Raw genomic sequence first — 10,713 nt, forward strand, 5'->3', positions numbered from 1 at the left:
GTGGTGGTCCCGTCACCGCCGGCCACGCCCCCTTTATTTTTTTTTCCCCCCCCGAGGCTCCGCCCCCCTCTGAGGTGTTGGCAAATCTAAGCTCCGCCCCCCTTTGTTCCTCTTCTTCTTCCTCATTGGTCTTCATCCATCCCGTCACCCCCCGCTGGCCACGCCCACGAATCGGGGCTGGGTTGGGTTGGGTTGAGTTGGATGGGTTGGGTTGGGTTGAGTTTGTTTCGTTTGGTTGAGTTGAGTTGGGTCAAGTTGGGTTGGGTTGTGTCAAGTTGGATGGGTGGAGTTGAGTTGAGTTGGGTTGGGTTGGGTTTGGTTGAGTTGGATGAATTGAGTTGGGTCAAGTTGGGTCGAGTTTGGTTGGGTCAAGTTGGGTTAATTGAGTTGGGTTTGGTTGAGTTGAGTTGGGTTGAGTTGGGTTGGATGGGTTGGGTTGGGTCAAGTTGAGTTGAGTTGGGTTGGGTTGGATGGGTTGAGTTGAGTTGGGTCGGGTTGGGTTGAGTTGGTTTGGTTGAGTTGGATTGGATGAGTTGGGTTGGGTTGAGTTGAATTGGATTGGATGAGTTGGGTTGGGTTGGGTTGAGTTGAGTTGGGTTGGATGGGTTGGGTTATGTTGGGTTGAGTTGGGTTGGGTTGGTTGAGTTGGGTTGGTTGAGTTGGGTCAGGTCAAGTTGAGTTGGATGAATTGAGTTGGGTCAAGTTGGGTTGGATGAGTTGGGTTGGGTTTGGTTCGGTTGGGTTGAGTTGAGTTTGCTTGGGTTGGTCGAGTTGGGTCAAGTTGAGTTGAGTCGGGTTGGGTTAAGTTGGCTTGGGTTGGTTGGGTTGAGTTGGGTTGAGTTGAGTTGCGTTGACCAACCCAGGCTGGGTGGGGGAGGTGCCATCGTCCCATTCCCACCGCGCCGACCAACGCGACCATAACCAACCACTCCAACCAGTGCCCAACTGGTTAAACCATCACCAACCACTCTAACCAGTCCCCAACTGGTTAACCCTCCATTGACCAGTCCCCAGCTGGGTTAACCCTCCATTAACCAGTCCCAACTGGGTTAACCCTCCATTGACCAGTCCCAACTGGGTTAACCCTCCATTAACCAGTCCCAACTGGGTTAACCCTCCATTGACCAGTCCCCACTGGTTAACCCTCCATTAACCAGTCCCAACTGGTTAACCCTCCATTGACCAGTCCCCAGCTGGGTTAACCCTCCATTAACCAGTCCCCAACTGGTTAACCCTTCATTGACCAGTCCCAACTGGGTTAACCCTCCATTGACCAGTCCCCCACTGGGTTAACCCTCCATTGACCAGTCCCCAGCTGGGTTAACCCTTCATTGACCAGTCCCCAGCTGGGTTAACCCTTCATTGACCAGTCCCCAGCTGGTTAAACCATCACCCACCCAACTGGTTTAACCCATCCCCGACCAGTTGAACCAGTACCCAGTGACGTCATCGATGGCCCAATAACTCAATCAGTGACGCGATGACGTCATCGTTGACCCGATGACGTCATCGGTAGCACAATAACCTCATCGATGAACCAGTGACATCATCGATGACCTCATCAATCGCCAAAGACCTCATTAAAACCCCAATCGATGACACAATGACGTCATCGATGACCCGATGACGTCATCGATGACCCTCCCCCCCACTTAGATTTTCCCGCCCCGCCGGGGCCCCTCCCCCACCCCCCGAATGGCCCCTCCCCCCACAGCGGGAAGGGGGAGGGGCCTCTCCCCAAGCCCCTCCCCCCCAAAGCCCCGCCCTCCTCCCCAAGCCCTTCCCACCGCCCCTCCCCCCGCGCTCGTGGTCTGTGATGTCTTTGCTACGAAAGCCATTGCCAAAAACGCAGCCGGCTCCGCCTCTTCTTCCTCCCCTCCCCCTCCTCTTCCTCACCCTCCTCATCCTCCCCGAGGCGGGGGTGGGAGGGGCCAATAAATGGTGCAAGCTCCGCCCCAAAAATGGCGGAAACTCCGCCCCAAAATGGCCGAAATTCTGCCCCAAAATGGTGGAAACTCCACCCCAAAATGGCACAAATTCTGCCCCAAAATGGCGGAAACTCCGCCCCAAAAATGGCAGAAACTCCACCCAAAATGGCACAAATTCTGCCCCAAAATAGCACAAACTCCGCCCCAAAATAGCAGAAACTCCACCCAAAATGGTGGAAACGCTGCTCCAAAAATGGCGCAAACTCTGCCCCAAAAATGGCGGAAATTCTGCCCCAAAATGGCGGAAACTCCGCCCCAAAAAACGACAAAAACTCCACCCCAAAATGGTGCAAACTCCGCCCCAAAATGGCGCAAACTCCGCCCCCAAAGTGGCCCAAACCCCGCCCCAAATGGCCCAAACCCCGCCCCCAAAAGGCCCAAACCCCACCCCACAAAGTCGCGCGGGATCGGCATCGTTTGGGTCCAAAGTTTAATCCGGGCGGGTGGGGAGGGGGCGTGGCCCGGGTATGGAGATGAGGGGCGGGGTCAGGGCTCGGGGAGGTCGTCGAGCATGGGCGAGCCCAGGCTGAGGTCGCGCTGGAGGCTCTCGAGCGCGGCGGGGCTGAGGCGGTGAACCTCCAGCCAATCGGCCAAGAGCGACGCCGACAGCGGCGCCGAGTCCAAATGGCTGCCGCGGGAAAGGGGAGGGGCCAGGAGACGGGGACACGCCCACGGAGACGGAGGGGAGCCAATGAGAGACAGCACAGGGAGACACGAGCCAATAAACTCAACCCAACAGAACCCAACCCAATGGAACCAAACCCAACCCAACAGAACCCAACCCAACCCAACTGAACTCAATAAACTCAACCCAACCCAACCCAATGGAACCAAATAAACCAAACCCAACCCAACCCAATGGAACCCAACCCAACTTAACCCAATAAACTCAACCCAACCCAACCAACCCAATCCAACCCAAGCAAACTCAATAAACTCAGCCCGACCCGACCCGACCCGACCCAACCCAACCCAACCCAACCCAGGCAACTCAACCCAACCCAACCCAACCCAACCGAACTCAATAAACTCAACCCAACCCAACCCAACTGAACCCAGCTCAACCCAATAAACCCAACCCAATGGAACTCAATAAACTCAACCCAATCCAACCCAACCCAACCCAATCCAACCCAATGCAACCCAATAAACTCAACTCAGCCCAACCCAACCCAACCCAACCTGACCCAATCAAACCCAACCCAACCCAATGGAACTCAATAAACTCAACCCAATCCAACCCAACCGACCCCAACCCAACCCAATGGAAGTCAATAAACTCAACCCAACCCAACCCAACGGAACTCAATAAACTCAACTCAACCCAATCCAACCCAACCCAATCCAACCCAACCCAATAAACTCAACTCAGCCCAACCCAACAGAACTCAATAAACTCAACTGAACCCAACCCAACCTAATGGAACCCAATAAACCCAACCCAACCCAATGGAACTCAATAAACCCAACCCAACCCAATCCCATCCAATCCAACCAAACCCAATGGAGCCCAACCCAACCTAATCAATGAAATTAAACTCACTCCAACTCAACCGAACCCAACCCAACAGAACCAAACCCAACCCAACCCAACCCAACTGAACCCAACCCAATGGAACTCAATTTACTCAACCCAACCCAATCAAACTCAACTCAACCCAACCAACCCAATCCAACCAAACCCAACCCAATGGAATCCAACCCAATGAAATTGAATAAACCCAACCCAACCCAACCGACCCAACTGAACCTGACCCAACAGAACTCAATAAACTCAACCCAATAAACCCAACCCGATGGAACCCAATAAACCCAACCCAACTGAACCCAATCCAACCAATAGAACCCAATAAACCCAACCCAACCCAACCCAATGGAACCCAATAAACTCAACCCAACCAAACCCAACCCAATGGAACTCAATAAACTCAACCGAACCCAAGAAACCCAACCCAAGCAAACCCAACCCAACCCTTCCAACCCAACTCAACCCAACCACCCCAAACCCCCCCAAACCCCGCCCACCCCAGGCCCCTCCCCACCTGTCCTTGGCCTCGCCCACCATGTCGAGCGATTGGCTCAGGAACTCCTCCAGGTCGAAGCCGACGCCGTAACCGGCGCCGCTGCCCTTGGGCGTCACCGGGAACACCGGCGGCAGCGGATCCTCCACCTGCCCGAAAAGGGGGCGTGGCTCTCTCCCAGGGGGGCGTGACCACGCCCAGACCCCGCCCACTCACCCCCCCCCCCCTTTAAACCCAGCCCCGCCCCCCTCACCTGCGACTTCTGCAGCTGCTGCGTCACCGTGGCCACATCCGGAGGCTCCGCCCACCCCGCGGGGCCCGGCCACGCCTCGTTGGGCGGGGCGGCGCAGGGGGGCGGGGCCTGGGGGCGGGGCTGGGCGCCGTCGGCCATCTTGGTCCAGCGCTCCAGGAGGTGCCGGTCGTCGTCGGTGAGGACGAGGCCGTGGAGCCCCTCCCCCCGTGGGCGTGGCTCGCGGCGCTCGCGCTCGCGCTGCTTCTTCTCGCGCTCCTTGGCGCGCTCCTGGCGGCGCCGGCGCTTCTCCTCGCGCTCGCGCTGGCGCTCGGCCGCCGTCACCGGCTTGCGGCACTCGGGCGCTTCCGGCGCCGCGCAGGGCGGGTCTGGGGGGAGGGGCCAAGGGGGGGGAGGGGAGGGGGGGGGTCGATGGGTTGGGTCAAAGTCAACGCGAGGCAAGGCAAGGCCAGCGAAGTCAATGAATTAGAGGTGAGTTGACTCAACTCAACTCAACCCAACCCAACTCAAACAACCTAAACCAATTCAACCCAACCCAACTTCAATCAACTCAACTCAACCCAACCCAATCCCACCCAACTTGACCCAACCCAACTCAACTCAATTCAACTTCAATCAACTCAACCCAACTCATCAGGTCAACACAACCAAACTCAACCAAACTCAACCAACTCAATGAAACTCAACCCAACCCAACCCAACTTGACCCAACCCAACCCAACTCAATCCCACCCAACCCAACTCAACGAACTCAACCCAACTTGACCCAACCCAACTCAACCGAAATCCATCAGCTCAACACAACCAAAGTCAACCAAACTCAACTCAACCCAACCCAACTTGACCCAACCCAACCCAACCCAACCTAACTCAACTCAACTCAATTCAACTTCAATCAACCAAACTCAACCAACTCAATGAAACTCAACTCAACCCAACCCAACCCAATCCCACCCAACCCAACTCAACCCAACTCAATCAAATCAACCAAATCCAAACCAACAAACTCAACCCAACTCAACCCAACCCAACCCAACCCAACCCAACCCAACCCAACCAAAACCACTCAACCCAACTCAATCAAATCAACCAAATCCAATCCAACCCAATAAACCCAACCCAACCCAACCCAACCCATCCCACCCCAACCCCTCTCCCCACCTTTGCTCTTGTTCCTCATGGCCGATTTCAGCAGCGCCGCCTTCAGCGCCGCCTTGGTGTCGTCCGAGATGGCGCCGTCCCTCTTGGGCGGAGCCACCGCCGGCCCCGCCCCCACTGCCGGCTCCGCCTTCACCCGCGGCGACTCCATTGGGCAGTCGGGGGCGGGGCCTGGGCTGGGCATGTCCACGTCGGCGCACGGCGGCCATGATGGATCGTCGGGCGCGCCGAGCTCTGCGCCGACCCCGTTGTCGGCCGCGCCGACCTCGACGTTTCTCCTGCTGACGTCATCGGCCGCGCTCACGCTGTTGGCCACGCCCCCCGGCGCCGGCGCGATCTGCCGGCGGATGCCGTCGCGCCGGGCGTGGAAGTCGGCGATCTCGGCCACGATGGCCGCCTTGATCTCCTCCTTGGTGAGCGCCTGGCGGTCGAAGGCGAAGTCGAAGGCGGGCACGCACTCGGGCTCGTCCTCGGGGTCGTGGTACTTGGCCAGGAAGGGGTGGCGCAGCGCCTCGGCCACGCCCACCCTCTCGCGCGGGTCGAAGCGCAGCATCCGGCCCAGCAGCGCCAGCGCCGCCGGCTCGGCCTGGCCGAAGAGGCTCTCCCAGGGCACCGGCGGGCGCGGCGGCAGGCTCTGCACGTAGGCGCGGACGCGCTCGGCGCCGATGGCGGCCATGACGCCCGGCGGGGGCGTGCCCAGCACGGCCATGATGAGCTGGAGCTGGTGGACGTAGTTGCGGCCCGGGAAGAGCTGGCGGCGCCCCAGCATCTCGGCGAAGATGCAGCCGACCGACCACATGTCGATGGCGCGCGTGTAGCGGTGCAGGGAGAGCAGCAGCTCCGGCGCGCGGTACCAGCGCGTGGCCACGTACTCGGTGAGGAAGGGCTTGGTGTGGCGCGGGTCGGCGCCCAGGCCGCGGGCCATGCCAAAGTCGCCGATCTTGAGCTCGCAGTTCTCGTTGACCAGGAGGTTGCTGGGCTTGAGGTCGCGGTGCAGGACGTTGGCGGAGTGGATGTACTTGAGGCCGCGCAGGAGCTGGTAGAGGAAGTAGCGGACGTGCTCCAGGGTGAGCGGCTGGCAGGAGTGGATGATCTGGTGGAGGTCGCTCTCCATGAGGTCCAGAACGACGTAGCTGGGGGTGGGGGAGGGGCGGGGGGAGGGGTTGGGTAAGGCGAGGCAATGGGAGTCAATGGGAGGCGATGGGAGTCAATGGGAGGCAATGGAAGTCAACCCAACTCAACCCAACCCAACTCAATGAAAGTCAATGGAAGTCAATGGAAGTCAACCCAACCCAAGTCAATGAAACCCAACTCAATGAAAGTCAACCCAACCCAACCAACCCAAGTCAATGAAAGTCAACCCAAGTCAATGAAACTCATCCCAACTCAATGAAAGTCAACCCAAGTCAATGAAACTCAACCCAATGAAAGTCAACCCAAGTCAACCCAATTCAATGAAACCCAACTCAATGAAACTCAAGTCAATGAAACCCAACCCAAGTCAATGAAACCCAACCCAAGTCAATGAAAGTCAACCCAATGAAACGCAACCAAACTCAATGAAAGTCAACCCAAGACAATGAAACCCAACTCAATGAAACTCAATCTAAGTCAATGAAAGTCAACCCAAGTCAATAAACTCAACTCAACCCAAGCCAACCCAACTCAATCAAACTCAACCCAAGTCAATAAACCCAACTCAACCCAACCCAACTCAACCCAACCCAACTCAGTCAATGAAACTCAAGTCAATGAAAGTCGACCCAACCCAACCCAAGTCAACGAATTCAACTCAACCCAACTCAACCGAGCTGAGTTCAACTCAACCCAACTCAACCAAACCCAAGCCAAGTCAATAAACCCAACTCAACCCAACCCAAGTCAATCAATTCAACCAACCAAAGTCAACTGAAACCAACTTAATCCAATGCAACTCAACTGAATCCAACCCAACCCAACTGAACCCATCTCAACCAAACCCAACCCAACCAAACTCAGCCTAAACCAACTCAATGAAACCCAACAAACCCAACAGAACTCAACCCAACAAACCCAACCCAACCCAACTCAACCCAACTCAACTCAACCCAACCCAAGCAAGCAAAGCCAACCCAACCCAACCCAACCCAACCCACCCCAACAAACCCAACCCAAGCAAGCAAAGCCAACTCAACTCAACCCAACCCAACCCAACCCAACAAACCCAACTGAACTCAACCCAACCCAACCCAACTGAACCCAAGTCAAGCAAACCCAACCCAACCCAACCCAACCCAACTCAACTCAACCCAACCCCACTTCAGCCCCTCCCCCCACGCCCCCCGAGCCCCGCCCCCTCTCACACGTTCCGGAACTCTCCGTAGGGGCCGCTGGGCCGCAGGATGTCCTTGATGCCGATGATGTTGTCGTGCTTGAAGTGCTTGAGGATCTTCAGCTCCCGCAGCGTCCGCTTGGCGTTGGTCACCACGTCGAAGGCGTTGGGGATCTTCTTGATGGCCACCTGCTGGCCTGGGGCACACGCGTGCGGCCAGGTGGGTCCCAGGTGGGTCCCAGGTGTCCCCAGGTAGCTCCAGGTGTAGCTCAGGTCTGTGCCAGGTGTGCCCCAGGTGGGTCCCAACCACCCCAGGTGTGTGCAGGTGTGTCCCAGGTGAGTCCTAACCCATCCCAGGTCTGTCCCAGGTGTGCCCCAGGTGTCCCAGGTCTATCCCAGGTGTGTCTCAGGTGTATCCCAGGTGTACCCCAGGTATTTTCAGGTGTCCCCAGGTGTGTCTCACCCATCCCAGGTGTATCCCAGGTGTACCCCAGGTGTATCCTGGCTGTATCCCATGCGTATCTCAGGTGTCCCCAGGTGTGTCTCACCTGTCCCAGGTGTCCCCAGGTGTATCCTGGCTGTACCCCAGGTGTGTCTCACCTGTCCAAGGTGTCCCCAGGTATTTTCAGGTGCCCCCAGGTGTGTCCCCAGGTTTGTCTCACCTGTCCCCCAGGTGTGTCCAGGTGTGTCCCCAGGTGTGTCTCACCTGTCTCAGGTGTATCTCAGGTGCACCCCAGGTGTGTCCCCAGGTATTTTCAGGTGTCCACAGATGTCCCCAGGTCTATCCCAGGTGTCCCCAGGTGTGTCTCACCTGTCCCAGGTGTCCCCAGGTCTATCCCAGGTGTGTCTCACCTGTCCCCCAGGTGTCCCCAGGTGTGTCCCAGGTGTCCCCAGGTGTCCCCAGGTCTATCCCAGGTGTGTCTCACCTGTCCCCCAGGTGTGCCCCAGTATTTTCAGGTGTCCCCAGGTCTATCCCAGGTGCCCCCAGGTCTATCCCAGCTGTGCCTCACCTGTCTCAGGTGTGTCTCACCTGTCCCCCAGGTCTATCCCAGGTGTCCCCAGGTGTGTCCCCAGCGGTGCCTCACCTGTGTCCCGTCTCCGTGCCGAGCTGACCACGCCGTAGGCGCCGGTGCCGATGGTCTCGATGATTTCGTAGTCGTCGCCCACCTCGAAGGTGACGTCGAGCGCCCGCGAGCGCAGCAGCGCCAGCGGCCCCGGGGGGTCCCGGGCCGGCTCCTCGGGGGCGGGGCCGGGCTCGCCCATCGCACCTGGGCAGGTGGGGGCACCTGGGAGGGCAGAAATCGCCTGGAACGGACCCAAAATCGCCTTGAATTGGCCCAAAATGGCCTGAAAGGGACACACAATGGCCTTGAATTGGCCCAAAATGGCCTTGAATTGACCCAAAATCGCCTTAAATGGACCCAAAATGGCCTTGAATTGACCCAAAATTGACATTAAATTGACCCCAAAATGGCCTTGAATTGACCCAAAAATGACAAATCTCCTTAAATTGACCCAAAATTCCATAAAAGCACCTGGGCAGGTGGGGGCACCTGGGAGGGCAGAAATCGCCTGGAACGGGCCCAAAATGGCCTGAAAGGGACCCAAAATGGCCTTGAATTGACCCAAAATCCCCTTAAATGGACCCAAAATCACCTGAGAGGGGCCAAAAATGACATTAAATGGACCCAAAATGGCCTTGAAATGACCCAAATTCACCTTGAATTGACCCAAAATGACCTGAAATGGACCCAAAATCGTCTTGATTGACCCCAAAATCACCTGAGAGGGACCCAAAATGACATTAAATGGTCCCCAAAAATGACATTAAATGGACCCAAAATCCCCTTAAATGGACACACAATGGCCTTGAATTGACCCAAAATGGCCTTGAATTGACCCAAAATCCCATAAAAGCACCTGGGCAGGTGGGGGCACCTGGGGAGGGCAGAAATCGCCTGAAATGGGCCCAAAATGGTCCCAAAATCGCCTTGAATTGACCCAAATTCACCTTAAATGGACCCAAAATGACCTGAAATGGACCCAAATTCACCTTAAATGAAACCAAAATCACCTGAAAAGGGACCTGGGGGGGGCGACTCAGAATCTCCTTAAATGGACCCAAAAATCACCTGGAGGAGTCAAAAAAATCGTCAGAAAGGGACCCAAAATCCCCTGAAATGGACCCAAATTCTCCTTAAGTCAGCGCCAAAAAAAATCAACTGAAAATGACCCAAAATCGCCCAAAAAAGGACCCAAAAATCACCCGGGAGGAAGCAAAATCAACGGAAAATGACCCAAAATCCCCTTAAAGGAACCAAAAACTTCCTTAAAGGGACCAAAGTCACCTGAAATGGACCCAAAATCGCCTTAAATGGCCCCAATATCGTCCAAGAGGGACCCGAGGACCCCAGAATTCCCTCAGAGGGACCCAAATTCCCCTAAATTGACCCAAAATCGCCCGAAATGGCCCCAAATCCCCCCAGCCCCCCCCCCCCCAATTGGTCCCTCCCGTTCCCCTCTCCCCCCCCCGGGGGTCGCAATGGGCGGGGCCGTTGCCATGGCGACCCCCGCGAGCCGCTCACCGCTCCCGCCGAAACCCGGAAGCGGCTCCGCCCCAGGCCACGCCCCCCTCTCCGTGGTTTATGGGAAGCACTTCCGGCTCGTCTCAGTGGTTTGCGGGAGGACTTCCGGGTGTCTCGATGGTTTTTCGCGGCAACTTCCGGTTCGTCTCTGTTGTTTTAGAGCTTTTCCGGTTTGTCTCTACGATTTTGGAGGTCTTCAGGTTCATTTTTATGATTTTTGAGAGACTTCCGGTTTATCTCTATGGTTTTGGAAGCATCCAGCTCATCTCCGGGGTATTTCCGGTTAATTTCCGTGTTTTCGCTATGATTTCCGGTTGGTCTCTATGATTTCGGAGGACTTCCTGTTGGTCTCTATGGTTTTGGAGGACTTCCGGTCGGTCTCGATGGTGCTGGAGGACTC

At 56.6% G+C, this 10,713-nt stretch overlaps 1 protein-coding gene and 1 long non-coding RNA gene across 11 annotated transcripts; both read right to left on the reverse strand.

The window, feature by feature from the left end:
* Positions 1 to 309: 309 nt before the first annotated feature.
* Positions 310 to 1,795, reverse strand: LOC139586417 (uncharacterized). 5 transcript variants are annotated; one of them, XR_011677771.1, is made up of 3 exons: positions 1,368 to 1,785; positions 1,204 to 1,253; positions 310 to 1,144 (listed from the first exon to the last, which is right to left on the reverse strand). It is a non-coding gene; the product is annotated as an uncharacterized lncRNA (long non-coding RNA). The 5 variants fall into 5 exon arrangements; XR_011677768.1 differs by having other exon boundaries at positions 310 to 1,173; XR_011677770.1 differs by having other exon boundaries at positions 1,204 to 1,224; positions 1,286 to 1,785.
* A 606-nt stretch (positions 1,796 to 2,401) lies between these two features.
* Positions 2,402 to 10,577, reverse strand: MAPK7 (mitogen-activated protein kinase 7). 6 transcript variants are annotated; one of them, XM_071419747.1, is made up of 8 exons: positions 10,314 to 10,577; positions 9,803 to 9,860; positions 8,814 to 9,014; positions 7,760 to 7,925; positions 5,421 to 6,550; positions 4,263 to 4,627; positions 4,051 to 4,158; positions 2,402 to 2,616 (listed from the first exon to the last, which is right to left on the reverse strand). In XM_071419747.1, the coding sequence occupies exons 3-8, from the start codon at positions 8,989 to 8,991 to the stop codon at positions 2,419 to 2,421; spliced, it is 2,145 nt and encodes a 714-aa protein (XP_071275848.1). In that variant the 5' UTR covers positions 8,992 to 9,014; positions 9,803 to 9,860; positions 10,314 to 10,577; the 3' UTR covers positions 2,402 to 2,418. The 6 variants fall into 6 exon arrangements, with proteins under 6 accessions (XP_071275848.1, XP_071275850.1, XP_071275851.1 ...); XM_071419749.1 differs by lacking the exon at positions 10,314 to 10,577 and adding an exon at positions 10,077 to 10,209; XM_071419750.1 differs by lacking the exon at positions 9,803 to 9,860.
* Positions 10,578 to 10,713: the final 136 nt, after the last annotated feature.

Source organism: Agelaius tricolor, unplaced genomic scaffold (assembly GCF_023055355.1).
Source record: "Agelaius tricolor isolate 1412-34295 unplaced genomic scaffold, bAgeTri1.0.p SCAF_117, whole genome shotgun sequence".
Lineage (NCBI taxonomy): Eukaryota > Metazoa > Chordata > Aves > Passeriformes > Icteridae > Agelaius > Agelaius tricolor.

Coding starts and splice junctions, on each gene's coding strand:
- MAPK7 (XM_071419750.1), bottom strand. CDS start 8,991: ATGGGCGAGCCCGGCCCCGCCCCCGAGGAGCCGGCCCGGGACCCCCCG. Junction 4,628..5,420: donor CATGAGGAACAAGAGCAAAG/GTGGGGAGAGGG, acceptor CCCTCCCCCCAG/ACCCGCCCTGCGCGGCGCCG. Junction 4,159..4,262: donor AGCAGCTGCAGAAGTCGCAG/GTGAGGGGGGCG, acceptor CTTTTCGGGCAG/GTGGAGGATCCGCTGCCGCC.